Source organism: Necator americanus, chromosome V, assembly GCF_031761385.1.
Source record: "Necator americanus strain Aroian chromosome V, whole genome shotgun sequence".
NCBI lineage: Eukaryota > Metazoa > Nematoda > Chromadorea > Rhabditida > Ancylostomatidae > Necator > Necator americanus.
In genome coordinates, this window is record NC_087375.1 from 27,513,007 (window position 1) to 27,531,988 (window position 18,982).

The 18,982-nt window shown below is 45.9% G+C and overlaps 7 protein-coding genes across 10 annotated transcripts; 4 read left to right on the forward strand and 3 right to left on the reverse strand.

Moving 5' to 3' along the window:
• Nucleotides 1–800: 800 nt before the first annotated feature.
• Nucleotides 801–1,214, forward strand: RB195_015392 (uncharacterized protein; the record flags this gene model as incomplete). Its single annotated transcript, XM_064206087.1, has 1 exon — nucleotides 801–1,214. The coding sequence occupies one exon, from the start codon at nucleotides 801–803 to the stop codon at nucleotides 1,212–1,214; it is 414 nt and encodes a 137-aa protein (XP_064061968.1).
• Nucleotides 1,215–1,612: 398 nt separating this feature from the next.
• Nucleotides 1,613–2,290, forward strand: RB195_015393 (uncharacterized protein; the record flags this gene model as incomplete). Its single annotated transcript, XM_064206088.1, has 1 exon — nucleotides 1,613–2,290. One exon carries the CDS (start codon nucleotides 1,613–1,615, stop codon nucleotides 2,288–2,290), a length of 678 nt encoding a protein of 225 aa, XP_064061969.1.
• Nucleotides 2,291–2,379: 89 nt separating this feature from the next.
• On the reverse strand, nucleotides 2,380–2,754 carry RB195_015394 (uncharacterized protein; the record flags this gene model as incomplete). The annotated part of the gene is made up of 1 exon (XM_064206089.1): nucleotides 2,380–2,754. One exon carries the CDS (start codon nucleotides 2,752–2,754, stop codon nucleotides 2,380–2,382), a length of 375 nt encoding a protein of 124 aa, XP_064061970.1.
• A 146-nt stretch (nucleotides 2,755–2,900) lies between these two features.
• Nucleotides 2,901–3,959, reverse strand: RB195_015395 (uncharacterized protein; the record flags this gene model as incomplete). Its single annotated transcript, XM_064206090.1, has 1 exon — nucleotides 2,901–3,959. One exon carries the CDS (start codon nucleotides 3,957–3,959, stop codon nucleotides 2,901–2,903), a length of 1,059 nt encoding a protein of 352 aa, XP_064061971.1.
• Nucleotides 3,960–4,357: 398 nt separating this feature from the next.
• RB195_015396 (uncharacterized protein) lies at nucleotides 4,358–12,809 on the reverse strand (the record flags this gene model as incomplete). 3 transcript variants are annotated; one of them, XM_064206093.1, is made up of 13 exons in its annotated part: nucleotides 4,358–4,795; nucleotides 5,512–5,630; nucleotides 5,693–5,798; nucleotides 7,999–8,120; nucleotides 8,185–8,296; nucleotides 9,972–10,177; nucleotides 10,245–10,374; nucleotides 11,203–11,324; nucleotides 11,390–11,489; nucleotides 11,579–11,664; nucleotides 11,723–11,816; nucleotides 11,922–12,032; nucleotides 12,129–12,182. In XM_064206093.1, the coding sequence occupies 13 exons, from the start codon at nucleotides 12,180–12,182 to the stop codon at nucleotides 4,358–4,360; spliced, it is 1,800 nt and encodes a 599-aa protein (XP_064061972.1). The 3 variants fall into 3 exon arrangements, with proteins under 3 accessions (XP_064061972.1, XP_064061973.1, XP_064061974.1); XM_064206092.1 differs by lacking the exons at nucleotides 4,358–4,795; nucleotides 12,129–12,182 and adding exons at nucleotides 5,355–5,381; nucleotides 12,735–12,809; XM_064206091.1 differs by lacking the exons at nucleotides 5,512–5,630; nucleotides 5,693–5,798; nucleotides 7,999–8,120; ... (7 more) ...; nucleotides 11,922–12,032; nucleotides 12,129–12,182 and having other exon boundaries at nucleotides 4,358–4,771.
• On the forward strand, nucleotides 12,747–13,154 carry RB195_015397 (uncharacterized protein; the record flags this gene model as incomplete). The annotated part of the gene is made up of 1 exon (XM_064206094.1): nucleotides 12,747–13,154. One exon carries the CDS (start codon nucleotides 12,747–12,749, stop codon nucleotides 13,152–13,154), a length of 408 nt encoding a protein of 135 aa, XP_064061975.1.
• Nucleotides 13,118–15,569, forward strand: RB195_015398 (uncharacterized protein; the record flags this gene model as incomplete). 2 transcript variants are annotated; one of them, XM_064206095.1, is made up of 4 exons in its annotated part: nucleotides 13,118–13,321; nucleotides 13,546–13,966; nucleotides 14,059–14,238; nucleotides 14,536–15,569. In XM_064206095.1, the coding sequence occupies 4 exons, from the start codon at nucleotides 13,118–13,120 to the stop codon at nucleotides 15,567–15,569; spliced, it is 1,839 nt and encodes a 612-aa protein (XP_064061976.1). The 2 variants fall into 2 exon arrangements, with proteins under 2 accessions (XP_064061976.1, XP_064061977.1); XM_064206096.1 differs by having other exon boundaries at nucleotides 13,284–13,447; nucleotides 13,509–13,966; nucleotides 14,059–14,204; nucleotides 14,550–15,569.
• Between the last annotated feature and the right edge of the window lie 3,413 nt (nucleotides 15,570–18,982).

Below are 18,982 nucleotides of genomic sequence, written 5' to 3' on the forward strand. Positions count from 1 at the left end.
ATACCTCGATGAGTTTCGAAACAATATGCATGTTGTCAACCGTGCTGAATCCTTTTCGAAACCCTGCTTTCTCGCACGGCTGTCCTTCATCCAAGACTTTTTCAATCCTATTAAGGATCACTCTTGTAAAGAGCTTGTAGGTGACGGACAGTAAGCAGATTTGACGATGGTTGCCGATGTCATGTGGATCTCCCTTTTTATACAACAACACGGTCTTGCTGGTCTTCCACTGTTTGGGAACCTTGCACTCCGACAGATAACGTGTCCGCGGATCTCCCTCGCTAGAGGGATCACAGCCGGTTAGTCGCGAGGCCACGTGGCCCGTCCCGGGGTGGCGGATAGGGGGCTAATCGCGGACCAAAAGCGACCTTGTGCTTGCCCGGAGACGCAGGTGGATTCAGGGGATGGATTTCCTGTTTCTGCTGAGCCAGGACTGACTCATGACATCCTTGTATCCCGCACGTCGATTCCGCCAAAAGCTTGCAATCAAGTGACTGGGAGCTGCAACGGAGGCGGTTTGGAGTCGCCTCCAACAAATAAGTTCCACATGTCCACACCGGGAGAATGGAAGCCCTCCCAAATACTCAAATACTCTCCCAAATAAAACACATTACTCAAACAAATGCTCTCCCAAATACTGGGACTAGAGGCTTGCAACCTGCCCATGGGTTTTAAAATTTTTATGCAAAACACAGTAATAGAAAAGAGTCTCCTGATTTCGGAGGAAAGCCTGGTACGGTAGCGCGAGGTAGGACGGGGTTGCAGGAGTCATGTAGGCACCGAAACGGAAAAGGACTAGGATGGCGATCTCTACTTATAACGCACGTACGCTTGCAACGGAAGCGGATATCGAAGATCTGATGATGCAAGTCAAGAAGATCAAGTACGACGTCATCGGACTGACCGAGACGAGACGACGTCACCCTCTCAACGTCGTATATGAAACTGGAGGAGAACTGTTCTTAGGAACATACGACAGTAGAGGTGTTGGTGGAGTTGGCGTCCTAGTCAACACGAGTATGGCAAAGAACATCGACTCTTTCGAACAACTTACGACTCGAATCGGACGTCTGCGGATGAGAAGATGTGGTCCAACACCAGCTTTGACAATCTTCGTCGCTTACCATCAAGCTACGAAGAAGAAGAAGTCGAAGCTTTGTACATGGACCTGGAGATGTTCTACCGAGGAGATCAAGGCTTCTACAAGGTCATAATTGGCGATTTCAACGCTAAAGTTGGCCCAAGAAACTTCACATCGGGACCCACGGCCTACAATGCAATGACCAGGGGGAGAGGCTCTCCGAGTTCATCATGACGACTAAGACCATCCATGGGAACTCGCAATTCCACAAGCCCTCCTCTCTACGCTGGACGTGGGAGTCACCTGGTGGAGGGTATCGTAATGAAATAGACCACATCATTGTCAATAAAAGGTTCTTCCTGACGGACATCGCGGTTCGACCAAAGTTCTATACGGGAATTGGACCATCGCCTCCTTCGAGGAACACTTTCCTTCACAAGGAGAGCAGAGAAAGCCGCCAAGTTCAGAGAGAGAAATCCCAGGACTATCATCAACTGAGATCTCTTCGCCGGCTTTTGGGAAGATTCCGCAATGGACAACATCGACGAGGAATACGGCCGGCTCGTTGAACACCTTCACGACTGCGCGAAAAAGGTTGAGAGTTTTAAAACCACCAAGAGACGCCTGTCTCTTCAAACTCTTGAGCTGATACGCCAGCGTGGAGCAGCACGAGCCGCAGGGAACCAAGAACTCACGTCCGAGCTCGCAAGGCTTTGCAGAGAGGCGATGAAGGAAGACCTCAAAGAGAGAAGAGCAGAAGTCCTGGCTGAAGCTTCAGAGGCTGGGAAAAGCATCCGCTATGGCCGTCGAGACTTCGCCAGTCACAAGACGATAATGACTGCTCTCCGGAACCCAAAGGGAACAGCCATTCCATCGAGAAGGGGGATGGAGAAAATCATCTACGACTTCTACTCTGATCTCTTCGACAGCCATGTCCACTTGCCTCCTCACCATCTGAAGGAAAACGGACATGTCATTCCAGAGGTTCGAAATACGGCATGCTATCATGTCGGTAAGAAATCGTACGGCATCCGGTCCCAACAGAATAAGATCAGAACACCTGAAGAACCTTCCGCCATTACTCATCAACATCCTGGCGAGGCTCTTTACACGTTGATCACCTTGATCACCTTGACTCCCGTTGATCTTCGAACTGGTCGAGCGGGCGCCAGTAATTTTTCCATTTGTCCCGATCGCGTGCCAGAGTAGCCCAGTGGTTCCTCCTTTCGCGTGGGGGTATCCCGTTCTTCACTTGCGTGAAACGAGATACTCCTAGCATCACTCTCTCAACTGCGCGTTCAACGACGCTTACCGCGTTTTCTTCCTGCTTGCGAAATGCCCAGGTTTCTGAAGCATAGGTCAAAGCAGGAAGTATGGTGTTGCTGAAGAAGTGAGCACGGAGCCGGGTGTTCCTGGTCTTCTTCACTACATCCTCGATGCTCTTGTACGCTCCCCAAGCCGCTCGTCTCCTCCTGCCCAGCTCGGGGGTCAGGTCGTTCATCATGTTCAGTTCCCGACCCAGATAAACGTAGCTGGTGCATTCGGATATGTTCGTTCCGTTGAGCGTGAATGGGGCATCCGAGAGCCATCTGTTCCGCATGAACATCGTCTTTTGTAGACTCAGCTGAAGACCGATGCATCCACATGTTTCGTCGAATTCGGTCAGTATTCATTCTGCTTGGCTGATGCTGAGTGTTATCAGTACGATGTTATCAGCAAAGCGCAAATGGTGTAGCTGCCGACCATCAACCTTCACTCCCTTGTCGTCCCATTCCAACTTTCGCATTGCGTTCAGAAATGGTGAAATTGTATCACCCTGTCAGACCCCCCTCTTCACGTCAATGATGTTCTTGTAGAATGGCGAAATTCCGGTCGTAAAGTTACTGTACAACTCTCGAAGTACCTTTATGTACTGAGTAGGGACGCCCTGCTTGTCCAAGGCTTCCACGACCGCTTCCTTCTCAACTGAGTCAGAGGCCTTCTTCAAGTCGATGAAGGTGAGACAGAGCGGCATCTTGTACTCTCGTGATACCTCGATGAGTTTCGAAACAATATGCATGTTGTCAACCGTGCTGAATCCTTTTCGAAACCCTGCTTTCTCGCACGGCTGTCCTTCATCCAAGACTTTTTCAATCCTAATAAGGATCACTCTTGTAAAGAGCTTGTAGATGATGGACAGTAAGCAGATTGAGCGATCGTTGCCTATGTCATGTGGATGTCCCTTTTTATACAACAACACGGTCTTGCCGGTCTTCCACTGCTTAGGAACCTTGCATTCCGACAGATAACGTGTAAGGAGCCTCGCCAGGGTGTTGATGAGTACTGGCGGAAGGCTCTTCAGGTGTTCTGGTCTTATTCTGTCGGGACCGGGTGCCGTACGATTTCTTACCGACATGATAGCATGCCGTATTTCGAACGGGAGAACCTCTGGAATGACATGTCCGTTTTCCTTCAGATGGTGAGGAGGCAAGTGGACATGGCTGTCGAAGAGATCAGAGTAGAAGTCGTAGATGATTTTCTCCATCCCCCTTCTCGATGGAGTGGCTGTTCCCTTTGGGTTCCGGAGAGCAGTCATTATCGTCTTGTGACTGGCGAAGTCTCGACGGGCATAGCGGATGCTTTTCCCAGCCTCTGAAGCTTCAGCCAGGACTTCTGCTCTTCTCTCTTTGAGGTCTTCCTTCATCGCCTCTCTGCAAAGCCTTGCGAGCTCGGACGTGAGTTCTCGGTTCCCTGCGGCTCGTGCTGCTCCACGCTGGCGTATCAGCTCAAGAGTTTGAAGAGACAGGCGTCTCTTGGTGGTTTTAAAACTCTCAACCTTTTTCGCGCAGTCGTGAAGGTGTTCAACGAGCCGGCCGTATTCCTCGTCGATGTTGTCCATTGCGGAATCTTCCCAAAAGCCGGCGAAGAGATCTCAGTTGATGATAGTCCTGGGATTTCTCTCTCTGAACTTGGCGGCTTTCTCTGCTCTCCTTGTGAAGGAAAGTGTTCCTCGAAGGAGGCGATGGTCCAATTCCCGTATAGAACTTTGGTCGAACCGCGATGTCCGTCAGGAAGAACCTTTTATTGACAATGATGTGGTCTATTTCATTACGATACCCTCCACCAGGTGACTCCCACGTCCAGCGTAGAGAGGAGGGCTTGTGGAATTGCGAGTTCCCATGGATGGTCTTAGTCGTCATGATGAACTCGGAGAGCCTCTCCCCCTGGTCATTGCATTGTAGGCCGTGGGTCCCGATGTGAAGTTTCTTGGGCCAACTTTAGCGTTGAAATCGCCAATTATGACCTTGTAGAAGCCTTGATCTCCTCGGTAGAACATCTCCAGGTCCATGTACAAAGCTTCGACTTCTTCTTCTTCGTAGCTTGATGGTAAGCGACGAAGATTGTCAAAGCTGGTGTTGGACCACATCTTCTCATCCGCAGACGTCCGATTCGAGTCGTAAGTTGTTCGAAAGAGTCGATGTTCTTTGCCATACTCGTGTTGACTAGGACGCCAACTCCACCAACACCTCTACTGTCGTATGTTCCTAAGAACAGTTCTCCTCCAGTTTCATATACGACGTTGAGAGGGTGACGTCGTCTCGTCTCGGTCAGTCCGATGACGTCGTACTTGATCTTCTTGACTTGCATCATCAGATCTTCGATGGCCGCTTCCGATGCAAGCGTACGTGCGTTATAAGTAGAGATCGCCATCCTAATCCTTTTCCGTTTCGGTGCCTACATAACTCCTGCAACCCCGTTCTACCTCGCGCTACCGCACCAGGCTTTCCTCCGAAATCAGAAGACTCTTTTCTATTACTGTGTTTTGCATAAAAATTTTAAAACTCATGGGCAGGTTGCAAGCCTCTAGTCCCATGAGTATTTGGGAGAGCTTCCGTTCTCCCGGAGTGGACATGTGGAGTTTATTTGTTGGAGGCGACTCCAAACCGCCTCCGTTGCAGCTCCCAGTCACTTGATTGCAAGCTTTTGGCGGGATCGACGTGCGGGATACAAGGATGTCATGAGTCAGTCCTGGCTCAGCAGAAACAGGAAATCCATCTCCTGAATCCACCTGCGTCTCCGGGCAAGCACAAGGTCGCTTTTGGTCCGCGATTAGCCCCCTTCCCGCCACCCGGGGACGGGCCACGTAGCCTCGCGACTAACCGGCTGTGATCCCTTTAGTGAGGGAGATCCTTGGGTGAGCTCAATACAGATGAAAATTCACTTGTTTGCATCCAGTTATATTCTTGCTCAGCTAGGCATGTGCTGATTGCAGATCTCAGGAAAAAAATCCAGTCTATCCGGAAGTAGTTAGTTCATTCACCTTAAATTTAAGCCGACCTAACAGAGGGCAGCACAGATTGGAAGAATGGAATGGTAAACAGTACCTTCTTCAATTTGTATGTTAGTGAACTCAGCAAGAGTAAACGATAGAATTTAGAGCATTTACTTACAGGGTCCATGTGAAGACATGATGGTTCGCAGCCGAAGCATTTTTTTAACAATTCGTTTGGTCCACACATCCATGATGATCCCTGAGGGAGCAAATCGCTGTCCGAAACATCCGGTTGATCTGAAAATTTCTACTTTTTGCATAATTCTTGATAGGTATAAGATTCAGTTACGAGCACTTGCCCAAAAGGAAAGAACATTCGTCTTTTGTAACACAATCTCCCAAAAATGATCGAAAGAATCCTTCCTCGCACACACATGTAGGTCTGCCGCAAATAACTTCACAATCCTAAAATTCAAAGAAATATAGTACTATTGATAAATTGGGTCCTCTTCCCTTTGTTAGTCGGCTTTTGGGAAGATACTGCAGTGGACTATATCGAGGACGAATATGATTGTCTTGTAGAACATCTTCATCTCACCTCCTGTACGTGGAGAGTGCAAAGTTTCAAAACCACCAAGAAACGCCTGTCTCTGGAAACTCTATGCAACAACCAACTCACGTTCGAGCTCGCACACGGATGCGGAGGACCGACAAAAGAAGACCTTTTCTAAAGAGAAGAGCAGCAAAATTGGCCGAAGCAGCAAAAGCAAAGGCGTTTAGTATGCCCGTTAAGACATCGCCAATCGTATGAGGAAAATGAACGCTGTCCAGAGCCGAGACGGAATAACTACAGCATCGAGAAAAATGATGGAGAAGATCATTTACAACTTCTACTCAAGATCTCTTCCACATAGACTGGCCTCCTTATCATCTGTTCCAGAACTCCTATCTTCCAATGTCCGACATCCCATCATGTCGGTGAGGAATCGTACTTCATCCGGTCCCGAAAAAATCAAGTCATAACATACGAATAACCTACCATCAGTCCTGATCAACACACTGGCAAGGCTCTACACACGTTATCTGACATGGGGCAAGGTTCCTAAGAAATGAAAAACCAGTAAGATCGGGCTGTTGCACAAAAAGGAAGGACTAGATAAAAATGGGATTTATTTCTCAATCTGCGTGATATCTGTCATATACAAAGATGTTCACAAGAGCAATCCTAAACATAATTGAAAGAACTTTTGATAAAGGACAGAGCAAACAGGGTTTCCATCACATACATACCGTACCAGATCTCATAGACGTATCGCAAGAGGAGGAGCAGCTGCCTTTTCTCGCCTTTGTCGACTCGAAAAAGTCCTTTGATTTATTTGAGACTGAAGAGGTCGTGAAGCCTTGTACAACCGAATCGTCCCTACTCATGTATAAAGTCACTTCGTGACTTGTACATGGTGAGAGGGGTAAACGTAACACAATCTCACCCAAAATATTGAGATCGTTAAATAAATAATAATAATAATAATAAACATTAAAGATCAATCAAGCGGGACGGATTTTGATCAAATTTGATGAAACGTGTAAAAGATGATCTTGTCGATTGGATAGGTTTCTGGTGTCCAATAGACGCTCGACGGAAGGAATATATCCGAATGCTCCAGCTGCGTATATCCAAGTTGGGAAATCAACATGATGAACAACCTGACCTCCGAGCTGCCGCATATGCCAAGGAGAGTAAAATTAGGCACACTGGGCCCCTGATGACAACGACAATGTTTGGACCAGAGCCCTGAGCGACTGGATACCATGCGACATCAAACATTCCGCAGGAAGAGCGCCAGACTTTTTCATGGAGTCTTTCAAGGGAAGATGTGACGCTCTTTGAGTCTCTTAAGAGGAGAGCCACATGGCAACCCTTGTGCAATTGGAACAAATGAGAGCATTACTGGTGTCTGCATGAGCAAATCGGCGAACAACGGGAGCACATGTGATAAAGGTGGCAAAGGCGCCTCAATGAAACACTACTGCATCACAACTCGAATTCTCGAACGTCAAAAGTGTTGCGGCAGTTTCTGGAGAACTTGTGTTGAACGGCCGTGCTCCACCGTCACAAAAGGTCCATCGGGGTGCCACCTATTTCGGGCCCCTCCGCAGCGTCTGTGCGAAGAAATAGACTTTTGAAGACTGTGATGACTACAAAAATGGACTTAATGGATTTTTATTGTCGCAGGACTCTTGGATGGCGAGCACTAAGTACTCTTCGAAGGCAGGCACAAAGTTTTTGCCCGTTGATATTGCTGATAATGATGACAACCGCATTACTGACTCCAAGTTTGTAATTATAAAATAAAAATTCTTAATTCCTTTTTAAAAGAGGGAAAAAAAAAGATAGGGAAAGACCCAACAAAACTTCGAAGATAGTATAAGGATTTCAAAAACTCTGGAAGCCATATACAACAAATATTCATCTGTTAGCCTTACATATCGGTGCTTGGTTATGCAAACTGCGATAACTGCAGAATTCAGAAAAAAAATCTTAATGTATTCCCCAACATGGGGATAGAGACTAAAAAACGGGTTGGAAGAGTCGGGTGGCGAACAGTCTTCAGAGTGTTCGTTACTGAACACAGGTAACATGATGAAATTTGAAACATTTACTTACTGGTTTCATAGAATCACATGTTGGTTCGCATCCGAAGCAGCTTTCTGACACCTCGTTCCGTCCACACATCACTGATGATCCCCGATAGAACGGATTGCTCTCTACAGGCACACTCGGTCGATCTAAAAACTTCTACTTGTACAATTCTTGTTATGCAAGATTTTAGATGTAGATTCAGTTACGAACCCTCTATCCCAGGATAAAAGCAGTTCTTCTTCTCAACGCACTCTCCAAAAGAAGTCCGGGCGAATCCTTCCTCGCACACGCATCTAGGGCGGCCGCAAGTAACTTCACAATTCTAAAATTGAAAGAGAAATAGTGATAAATTGATAAAATCGAACAAAGTAGCAATTTCTGAGATTATACAAGTCCACAAAATCTTTACAACCCGGTGTTCTATCACGACAAATAATCGTCAGTTTCAAAATCAGCAGTTACAGCTAAAAATGATTCAAACTGAAGTTTGAAATATTAGGTGAAGTAGAAAGTTCTAAACGTTTTTTCGCTCGATCTCGAAGATGAAATTAACATATTTAGGACAAGTCGATTTATATCAAATGCGCCGTTTTGTTCGATAACTTTTGTTCATTTTAATGGCAATTTCACAATTCCGCAGTTGAACAAGTTCTTGTCCATCGCGGCAAGAAACTTGACCACCTCAATTTAACAAGTCTTTCATGAGGCCAGTTTTGTACCAACAAGAAAACTTTGCAAATGCTTGAAAAGGTGCTCGTCGCTTGGTGTCAGCATCGAACTGTAGGCGGGTTCGGTCACAAGCACCCAGCCTGCAAGCAGATCTCTCGGAATTTTTGATGGGTCGTTAAAAGTATGGCCTTATCTTTCTGTAACACAGCAGCTTTGCTATTAGCTTATTCTGATTGCTTCTAATCGAGTGCCTGATTCATGTCGGTCAGTTGACAATAGAGGTCCGCACTGAATGTTGGGGCCATTGGAGTAGTTCATAGTGGATAATTCCATTCTATCCCACACCAAACTCAGAGTAAAACCTTCGTGGTCCTTCCAGGGTTGGTGACAGTTTGTGCCACCTCACCGCAATTGACCCATTACCTTTCTAGGGTTTTTTTTTCTAGGGTTTCCTTCCTCTCTAGGGTCTCTGAACTTTTTACTTCACCTAAAAATGTTAAGAAACTCAGTTTAGAACTACTTTTTAACAATATTGTTCTGTAATGGGGAGTGTGAAGAAACAAAGATGTAGAGTAGCTGGTAAATTGCAAATTGTAATTAGACGATTAATGCTAATCTCTATGTAAAGCAACTGAAGGAGTTGGCTGATGCAGTTCTCAAAAAAAAAAAAAAAAAAAACGCTCTAAAAGCTTCGAAGTAACACTGGTTTATGACAATGCGAGACTTCGCACGGCAAAAGTCCCGCGGCAATTTCTGGATTGCTTGTGTTGGACGACTATGCGCCCTCATAGCAAAGAATTCAACGTTGCTCCGTCCGATTACCACTTGTTTCCGGGCCTGAAGCAGCTTCTGTGCGAGAAAACTTTCAAAGACTGACCTGAAAAACAAATTCAACGAATTATTGTCGCAGCCCGCCTCCTTTTGGAAGACGGGAATACATTTTTGCCCATTTCTGTTGCTATTTCTTTGTGTACACAAAGGAAGTAACTCAGAGCACTTCTTTGAATGTGGGAAATATTTTGCTGCTTTCATGACAACGAAGATATTTTTATGACTTCAAAAAGTCTGAAAAAAATGCAAACGAAACTTCATTTGTTTGCATCGAGTTATATTCTTGCTCGGCTAGATGAGCTGATTCTCAGAAGAAAACTCAATTTATCTCCAAGTTGTGGGAAGAGGTGTTAGTTCACTCTACTAAAATTAAGCTATTCTGCCTAAGAGTGGAGCAGCACCTGTTGGAAGAATCGGCTGGGAAACAACATCCCTTTGGAGTTATAAGGTAGTGAACACAACAGTAGTCAAGGATGTGATTTAAAGCATTTACTTACTGGGTTCATATGATCACACGTTGGTTCGCATCCGAAGCATTCTTTCAGCAGCTCGTTTGGTCCACATGTCTCCGATGAGCTCTGAGAGGATGGATTGCACACAACTACGGGACATGGCGGCCCCAAACATCTGTCTTCTATGGAACAGGCAGTTCCTTCTGGACATTTTACATCATCACAGCTGTCTGCGGACGCAATCCCTGTATCTGAAAACTTCTATCTTCTGAACACACTTCTTGTTAGACAGTAGAAGATTTAGTTTCAAATGCTTGCCCAGGGAATCATTGGGAAATTCTTCTCCACTATAAGTACATTCCTTCTGCGGAATGCACTTATCCTCCGAATTACGAGCGAAGCCTTCACGGCACCGACAAATAACCCCTATGCAGTCGTATATGCAATCCTGAAAGCAACACTTCTTATTAAAAATGGAGCGAATGCAAGCACCGTTCCTCTTATATTGCTGTTAAAAGCACAAAATTCTTAGATTTTCATCGATCCATTGCTTTCGTTTGTCTACTCGTCTCCTGATTAATCTAGTTTCCAGAGCTAAAGTTGTGCTGCTTGCAAACTATGTCCTAAATCCCTTCTGCCACCGGAGGGAACCCAACATCGGAATTTACTCTGAGCACTGTCACAGACTTAATGTTGTTGCATTCCCTCTGTGGCAAGAACTTCACAATAACATTTCACAATCGCTGTCGAAGCTTTTGTAAAGTAATTAATTACTTCCTGACAACCATTTGACTTAGAGCGGAGTTTCGAAATGGCGCTAGCCAAATCATCGCACTTTTTTTTTGTACGAGATCAAAATCAAAATGATTCCTGTCCTTTGTTTCATCATTCGCTCATTATATGTTAGCGAAAGCAGTGAAATAGAAATAAAATGGATGAAGGATAATGCGCACGACGTTGACCAATTCCTTTGATATGTACTACATGTTCTGCTTCAATACAGAATCGTTTGAGCTTCATGAATGCTTGTGTAATTTGTAAGGTGACTTGCGGGTGCTGGCCGATCTATCAAATTAGGGTCTTCATCCTTATACACAAGTCTGGCATCAATTTCTCGTCTCAGGCAGAACGAAAGATTTGGCTGCATCAGTCACTTAATTCTAATATGGTACAAACAAGGAATGAGGGCAACGTTCCATAGGCTTGGCGTTCTACAAAGTGTGCCGAATAACCATTTAGGGGACTTTAGAAACACACGAAATGTTAAGCTGCCAACCGGATTCACTGGAGCGGGACTTTCACAAGTCGATTCACAGGGGCCGCCGCATTCTATGAGTTCTTCATTTTGTGGGCAAGGAACATCTGGTTGGTTGGTTGGTGGTTGGTTGGTTGCTGTGACTAAACAACGATTATGTTACCATCTAAATTTGACCAGTAACCAGAATTATGCACGTTATCATCACCATTGTCATCATTTTCGCATTCGGTAGTGCAATCATCTCCGTTTCTGAAATATCCTTCTTTGCACTGGCATCCAACTACACACATCTTTGAGCAGTTTTCCTGAAAACCAACCATGAATAAGCCAGTTTTGGATATTGTTATAGTCTTCTACCGACAGCGGAATGATATAAGTTGTATGAACAACGAACTGGTTTGGGGTTCCAGCACGTTGGCTCACAAGCTGTACCACAATCTTTGAACTCTTCATTGGCATTACACGTAGGTCTTAATGTCTCTATAATTTATGATTAGTTGATCGCACTATACTTTTATTAATTTTAGAAAATATCTACGAAGGTTGTCGCAGTCATTCACGCAAGCGCCATATTCATTTCTTAGGAAGCCTGGCTTGCATTCACACGTAGCTGCACACCCCGGGCAAGTTTCCTGAAACTCCGCTTTCAGAAAGTTGCTAAAACCTGTTCTGACAACAGAGGGAGCAACGTTCTTTTCTAACTGGAAGATCCCTGAACGAAAAATACAGAACATCACCCGATTAGGTTCTTTACATGTTGCCTCACAAGGAGAGGCGCAGGCATTGAACTCTTCATTGGCAAAACATCTTCTATACTGAGCGTTGACGGCAGGTAGCAGAAGAAAGCTCTAAAATATGATGATTTTCATGAAATTTATGTCAACATGCGGTCTATCCTCATAGTTCTTGTCTAAAAGGATTGGGTGTAATCTAATACATTCTACCTCACACCTTTTACTTTTTTCATCACCGGGACGGAATCTGTTAACAGAGCTCATCAGCTGGTATGCATTATCGAAAAAGAGTCTCGTCTTGGAAAGAGCAAAGAATAACAGCAGAAGATCTGCTTCCTTTTTTGTTTCACACTCAAACAATCGATGAATGGTTCTTAGTCCATTACAAGTCAGGAACGGTCCTTTCCCTCTTTTCCTGTGTCATGACTCCGTCATTGCCAACTGATGAAAGGAGAGAGCTGGCATTGCTCTCGATGACATAAAAGGTTGCATTATTCGTCACGAGCGACCGCGTAGTCTGACTGCACACTGCACGCGGTGGTCATCCTTACTAAACGCACTCAGCCATTTTAGCATTCACTCTCAGCGCACACGATTTGTATATATATATATATATATATATATATACATATATATATATGCATATAAATCGTGTGCATTCAGACTGGTATATATATATATATATATATATATATATATATATACCAGGGGGCCGGGTATACGAGTCTGATTGCTACCTGCACGAGGTGGACCTGCTTTAACTAAACGCAATCAGGCGTTCGAGTGTACGCATTGGGAACGTACGAACTATATAACCTGCACTGTTATATGGCGAAAGCTTCCCATACATTGCAAAAAGGTGGTGTCGTCCAGCAAACCGCCAAAGCCCATAACCTGAGAGGTCAACTGCCTGAAGGGAGCATGGAATCTTTGGCAACAACCATTCGTTTCGTCACGCTGAACTGCCGAACACTATCGAGTGAACTCCAACAAGCCGCTCTATCCAGACTTCTGCGATATCTCTGTGTGCCTTTTGCTGCACTGCAGGAAACACGCATGAGGGATCGGTCCGTCATCAGCATCGAAAATTACACCATATACTGCGGCGATGCTGATGAGAACAAAGTAGGTGGCTGCGCGATGGCTGTGAGGAACGATTACAAGAACCCGGTGGAGGAATTTGGCTCAACGTCGTCTAGATGCGTCTTTCTACGACTGCGGGATCGCGGATCGTAAGTGCTCAAGCACCTACGGAAACCGCTGAGGACAACAGTAAGGACGCCTTCTATGATGAAATCAATGTGTTGATGTCTAAAATACCAAGCCAGCAGGTGGTCATTGTCGGAATCGACGCAAATGCGGAAGATGGGACTCGAACAGCAATCCGATGTGCTAGGAAAGTGGTACTATGCAGCGAAGCGCACGTCGGACAACGGTGACCGTCTGGTCGACTTGTGCGAACAGACGGGCCTCATCATCGCTTCCACGTTTAAGAGGGATCATCGACGCCATCAGCTCACGTGGCAGGGGTCAACCCTTTTAACGCCGGAAGAGCAGCGCAAGCGGAAGATGAGGACTCTTAAGCTTCAGCTCGACTACGTTTTGGCGAGGAACATTCCTCAGTCAGATATCCGAAAATCTAGAGCTGTTTGGGACGTCGCGTTCGACTCTAACCACCGCCCAGTTCTTCTCAGCTTCAAGATACGGTTCCACAAGAGAAACCGAGGAGTTCCTCAAGAGAAACCGAGGAGTTCCTCTTCAACCGAAAATCGACATGGGAGGTCTGAAAGACGATAAGTGCAGAACAGAATTCCGCCAACGTGTGTCTATTCATGTTGGAGTACGGACCAGGGAGAAGCTTAGCGATGCGGATTCCTTCACAAAGTGCATCCAGGACGCTGCAAGGGAAACGTCGGTTCTATTGCCGCGGAAGAAGTTTGCCTTTGTATCTGCGAAACAGAATCATACAATTCTGTATGTGACGCGCGTCAACTGCAACAAAACCGCGATAACGAGTAGACGTCAAGAGCGATGGAGTTTGAGAAGGCGTGAGTGGACAGGAACCCGCGGAAAGCCTACGCTCTACTAAAACAGTATAGCGGCAAAATGAAAAGATGTTCCCATGTCCTCAACACTGTAGCTGTCGGTGAAGCAACCCTTCCAATTTGGAAGGAACATTTCAAGACCTTGCTGAACCGGCTAGCACCGTCAGCTCCTGAACTCGAACACGTTCATAGACCGAAATATGCGGTTAACGAGGAGCCACCGACCGAGTCGGAGGTCCTGGTCTGTATTCAGAAAATAAAGAATGGAAAATCTGGTTGGAGACGACGGGATTAGCGCAGAAATGCTAAAGTATCTTACTCCATCTGGGATTCGTGAGATGACAAAGATCATCCGTTCAATATGGATAAACGAAGGGATACCTGATTCGTGGAGACACGCTATCATAATTCCCCTCCACAAGAAGTTATCCGTCACGGACCCAAGGAATTATCGAGGAATCTTTTTGCTGCGTGTTATTTACAAGGTCCTGGACCGACCCATTAAACATCGCGAAGAAACAACGCGCGACGAGCAAGCTGGCTTTCGTCCTGGCCGATCTACGATTAACCAGGTGTTCATCGTCAGGAGAGTGATCGAAATCTGGCAGCGGTGTTCGAAGCCAATGCAACTAGCGTTGTGGCCGTGTTCGACTCTCCCCACCGAGGCCGTCTTTTCAACGCGCTTCGCGCCGATGGAGTACCAGGAAAGTTCGTTCGCTTGCTTGATGACATGAATCAACGAACAACTGCTGCAGTTCGAACACCAGCCGGATGTACAACACCGTTTGAAGTGGTAACTGGAGTAAGACAAGGGGCAGTGGTAGGACCTTTCCTGTTCAATTTTGCAGTCGACGACATTATGCGAAGAACAGTCGACCAATGTCCTGCCGACATTGTCTTAGCACCATCAGGGTGCCCTTTGACTGACCTCGAGTACGCCGACAATGTTGTTATACTCGCGGAAAGCAGTACGAAACTTCAACATGTTGTCAACTTTGTATCGAAGCTGGCCGCAGCCTATGGACTACGCCTACGCCCTGATAAATGCAAGCAGATGTGGATCTCTTCGAGACCACGAACGGGAATCAGGGTGGACGGACAACCGATAGAATTCGTCGATGAGTTCTGTTACCTAGGCTGTACGCTGAAGAACAATGGCAGCTACGAGAGAGATGTTCAGCAAAGATGCGCTAAGGCCACTTCTGCATTTAACTCCTTAACGAAATGTCTGTGGTCGACCCCTATCACCAACGAAGTCAAGCTGCGAGTCTACCTATCCGCAATTCGTCCCATCATAATGTACGGATCGGAGACTTGGGCAGCACCATCAACGGTTATGGAGAAGCTTGACTGCACGGAACGAAAGCTGCTTAGACGGCTACTTGGCTACTTTTGGCCTAGGGTATGTCACAATGAAAATCTTTACGCAGAAATTGATGTGGTATATCGGCGGATGACACGTGGAAAACATCAACATCTTGCACCGCCTTCAAAAGCGGCTAAATCGTCTTTGCTCCTTTGGTCATATATTAATGAGACCGGCAGATCGCCTTGTCCAACGAGTTCTAAAGAGTTCGTCGGGTTCGAGCTGGAAGAAGCCACCTAGCCGAAAACGGAAGTTCTGGTCTGAGGTGGTAAAAGAGGACCTGAGGACAGCCGGCGTGGATAAGCAGTTCAGGCGAGTAGTAAGGTTTCGCAGAATATGGAATAGCGGCGAATGGACTGATTCTGTGCAAGCTCTCGCAGAAGATCGAGAAGGTTGGGCAGAGCTGTGTTTAATGACGGCACACCTCGGCGAAGATGCGGGTAATCGCGTTAGGCGATGACATCAGCCCGCCGATTAAGTCATGTAAGTCATATATACCAGTCTGAATGTGGTATGTTCAGACTTTCGGTGGTTTTAGCTTCGCTCCCCTTCACTGATCAATGAAAGTTAATAGCAGTGGTTTTTTCTGTAAGATGCCAGAATAATATAGGTACAGTTTGAAAGCATTACTCGAAGTATGGGTTTTCCTCCTGTTTTCCCCTCAACAGTTATCACAGAATGATGTTTTAACATAAAATGACGTGAAAGACATCATCCTACTGATAATGATAACGTTCCACGTCAGATCACGTAAACATTTTGCTACTATTTAAGCAGCCATTTGGATGCGTGCTTCCACTTTCTGAGAACGGCATGCTACAAACTTGAGGCGAACGAAGAAGGAAATATGCACAAGGAGTCATAAAGGTGAAGAGCAAAGCGCCCAGTGGTCACGGCTATGAAACGACTCCAACCATTTGTCTTTTGCGTCATGCACACTGAGTTATTGCGCACCAATGACCGGGGCCCCCCCCCAAGGCGGTGGATCCATCGCATATTGTAGCAATCTGGCACCGGCGCACCAATCTGAAACCATTGGACCCGTCGCACCCCATTTTATAGCTATCTGTATCTGACCCCAGCGCACCAATCCGACGCCGGGTGGACCCGTCGCACCCCTTTTTTCGAATTTCGTGGCACACCCACAAAAACACACACACAACACACACACACACGGACTAAGCTCGTTATTATATACCAGTCTGAATGTCCGGCTAAAGCCGGACGTCAGACTTTTTTGTGGTGTTCTCTTCGCTCGCCATCACTGATCAATTGATCAAAAATTAATGCTAGTGACATTTTCTGTAAAATCAGAACCCCGCTTTTCTAACAATGTTTTCTTTCTTCTTTACTGTGAACCAAAACAAAAGATTTCATAGTTCTCTTTCTAAACGCGTCAGTTCTACATTAGGAGAATATTCAAACTTCGGCTTCAAACACTCCGTTGATACCAATACAATGTAGACACAATTTGAATGCATTACTCGAAATTTGGGTTTTCCTTCTGTTTCCCTCGAACAATTATCAAAGAATGATGTTTTGGCATAAAATGACGGGAAAAACATCATTCTACTGATAAAGATAATGTTCCTGGTCAAATCATGTAAACTGTTGTCTACTATTTAAGCAGCCGGTTTCATTCGTCTTTCCACTTTCTGAGGAAGGCATTATACCAACCTAAGGCAAATATGGAAGGAAAAAGACGCCTAGAGGAGACATAGAGGTGAAAAGCAACGCGCGCGGTGGCCACGGCTATGAAACATCCCATTTACCTTTTGCGATGCACACGAAGTTATAGCGTAACATTTCGATGCCGCGAGACCCGTCCCACCCCTTTCTATAGGTATCTGGCGCCGGAGCGCCAATCCGACGCCGGTGGACCCGTCGCACCCCACAATACAGCTATCTGGCGCCGGCACACCAATCCGACGCCGGTGGACCCGTCGCAATCCCTTTTACAGGTATCCGGTGCCGGCGCACCAGTCCGACGCTGGGGAACCCGTCGCACCCCACATTACAGCTATCTGGCGCCGGCCACCAATCCGACGCCGGGTGAACCCGTCGCACCCCCTTTTTCGAATTTCGTGACACACAGACAAACACACACACACATACACACACACGGACTAAGCTCGTTATTATATATCATGATCGTGATATTGCGACCTTATATATTGGTGTTGTAGTCCAGCATACCGCCAAATCCCTACTTAAATAAATCCAACGCCGTGGCATATTTGATGGCAACTCACCACCTTACTATGCTGAGCTGAGAATCACTTGCAACCCAAGAGCTTTGGATATATGGGTTTTGGATAAACAGTTCACATCGAACTCTTGCTGTAGACTGGGAAGATTGAACAGAGCTGTGTTCAAAGACTGTGTGAATCGACGTAGATGTCGGCTAAGAAGGCTGTTTAGAGGGTGTGAATCGTTAGAAACTCACACCTTCTGCGATATCTTACCCCTATGTCAAACGGCCGACACCGACAGTCGGTAACTGCGCCGTGCAGAGATGTTTGCACCACCAAGCTTCTTCTTCACTCTTCAAATTTACTATCATTATTGTCACTTTGATAACCTCGACTTCTCTTGTTCTTCGAATTGATGGAACGAGCGCGGGTAATTTGCCACCTGTCCTGATCACTAGCAAAAGTCATCCAATTGTTTCTTTTTCCGTGTGGAGCACAAACGTCAACTTTCTTCTTGAATGACCTTGTAAAAAAATCTGTCCACCTGGTCGGAAGTCTTCCTGTAGTGCATTTAAAATCGCGTGGAACTCGCCGTTCGCTGCTCTGGCACAAAGGTTATCGTTGAAGAGAATCACGTGTCTGGCCCACTTTTGTTTCGCCTTCCTTAGTAACAGCGGTGGCATCTCTAACCCTCGATAGCTGACATAGGGCAGAACTCTGAATCTCGTCCCTCACTTGACTGAAGCGGAATACACCTAGCACCACTCTTTCGAATGAACGTAGTTACGCTGATCGAGTTTTTTTCTTCTGGTTGCGAAGTGCTCTTGATTTTGAAGCATACATAAAAGCACGAAATACGGTTGTGTTAAAATGAGCACGAAGACGAGTGTTCCTGATCTTTTCCACTACATCCTTCGTGCTTTTATACGGCAAACAAGCAGCTCTTTTCTTTCTGTCCAGCTCGATGTCCAGGTAGTTCTTCATTTTCATTTCTCGACCCAGATAGACATAGCTGGTGCATTCGGATGTTCCACTTCACATGTTCGTTCCTTTGAGCGTAAATGGGGCATCTAAGATCCATTCCTTTTCATAAACATTCAATCAACAATTGATCTTTTAGCAGTTTCAGCTGAAGACCAATGGTTCCCCATGTTTCGTTGAAGTCGGCCAAAATTCGCTCTGTCTGACTGATGTCAGATATTATCAGAATGTAGTTAACAAAGCGCAGATGTGTGGCCTCTACATTTCTTACACTTCCATATCGTCCCATTCCAACCCACGCACTGCATTCTCGAAAGCGGCGGTAAATATCTTCAGTGAGACTGTACTGCTTTGTAGGATCCCTTTCTTTATGTCGACAAGGATGTTATCATAGAATAGTTGATTTCCGACCATTATGTTACTTTTTAACTTCCTAAATACCTTAATGCACGCTTAGTCTCATGTGAGCCCAAGGTCTTC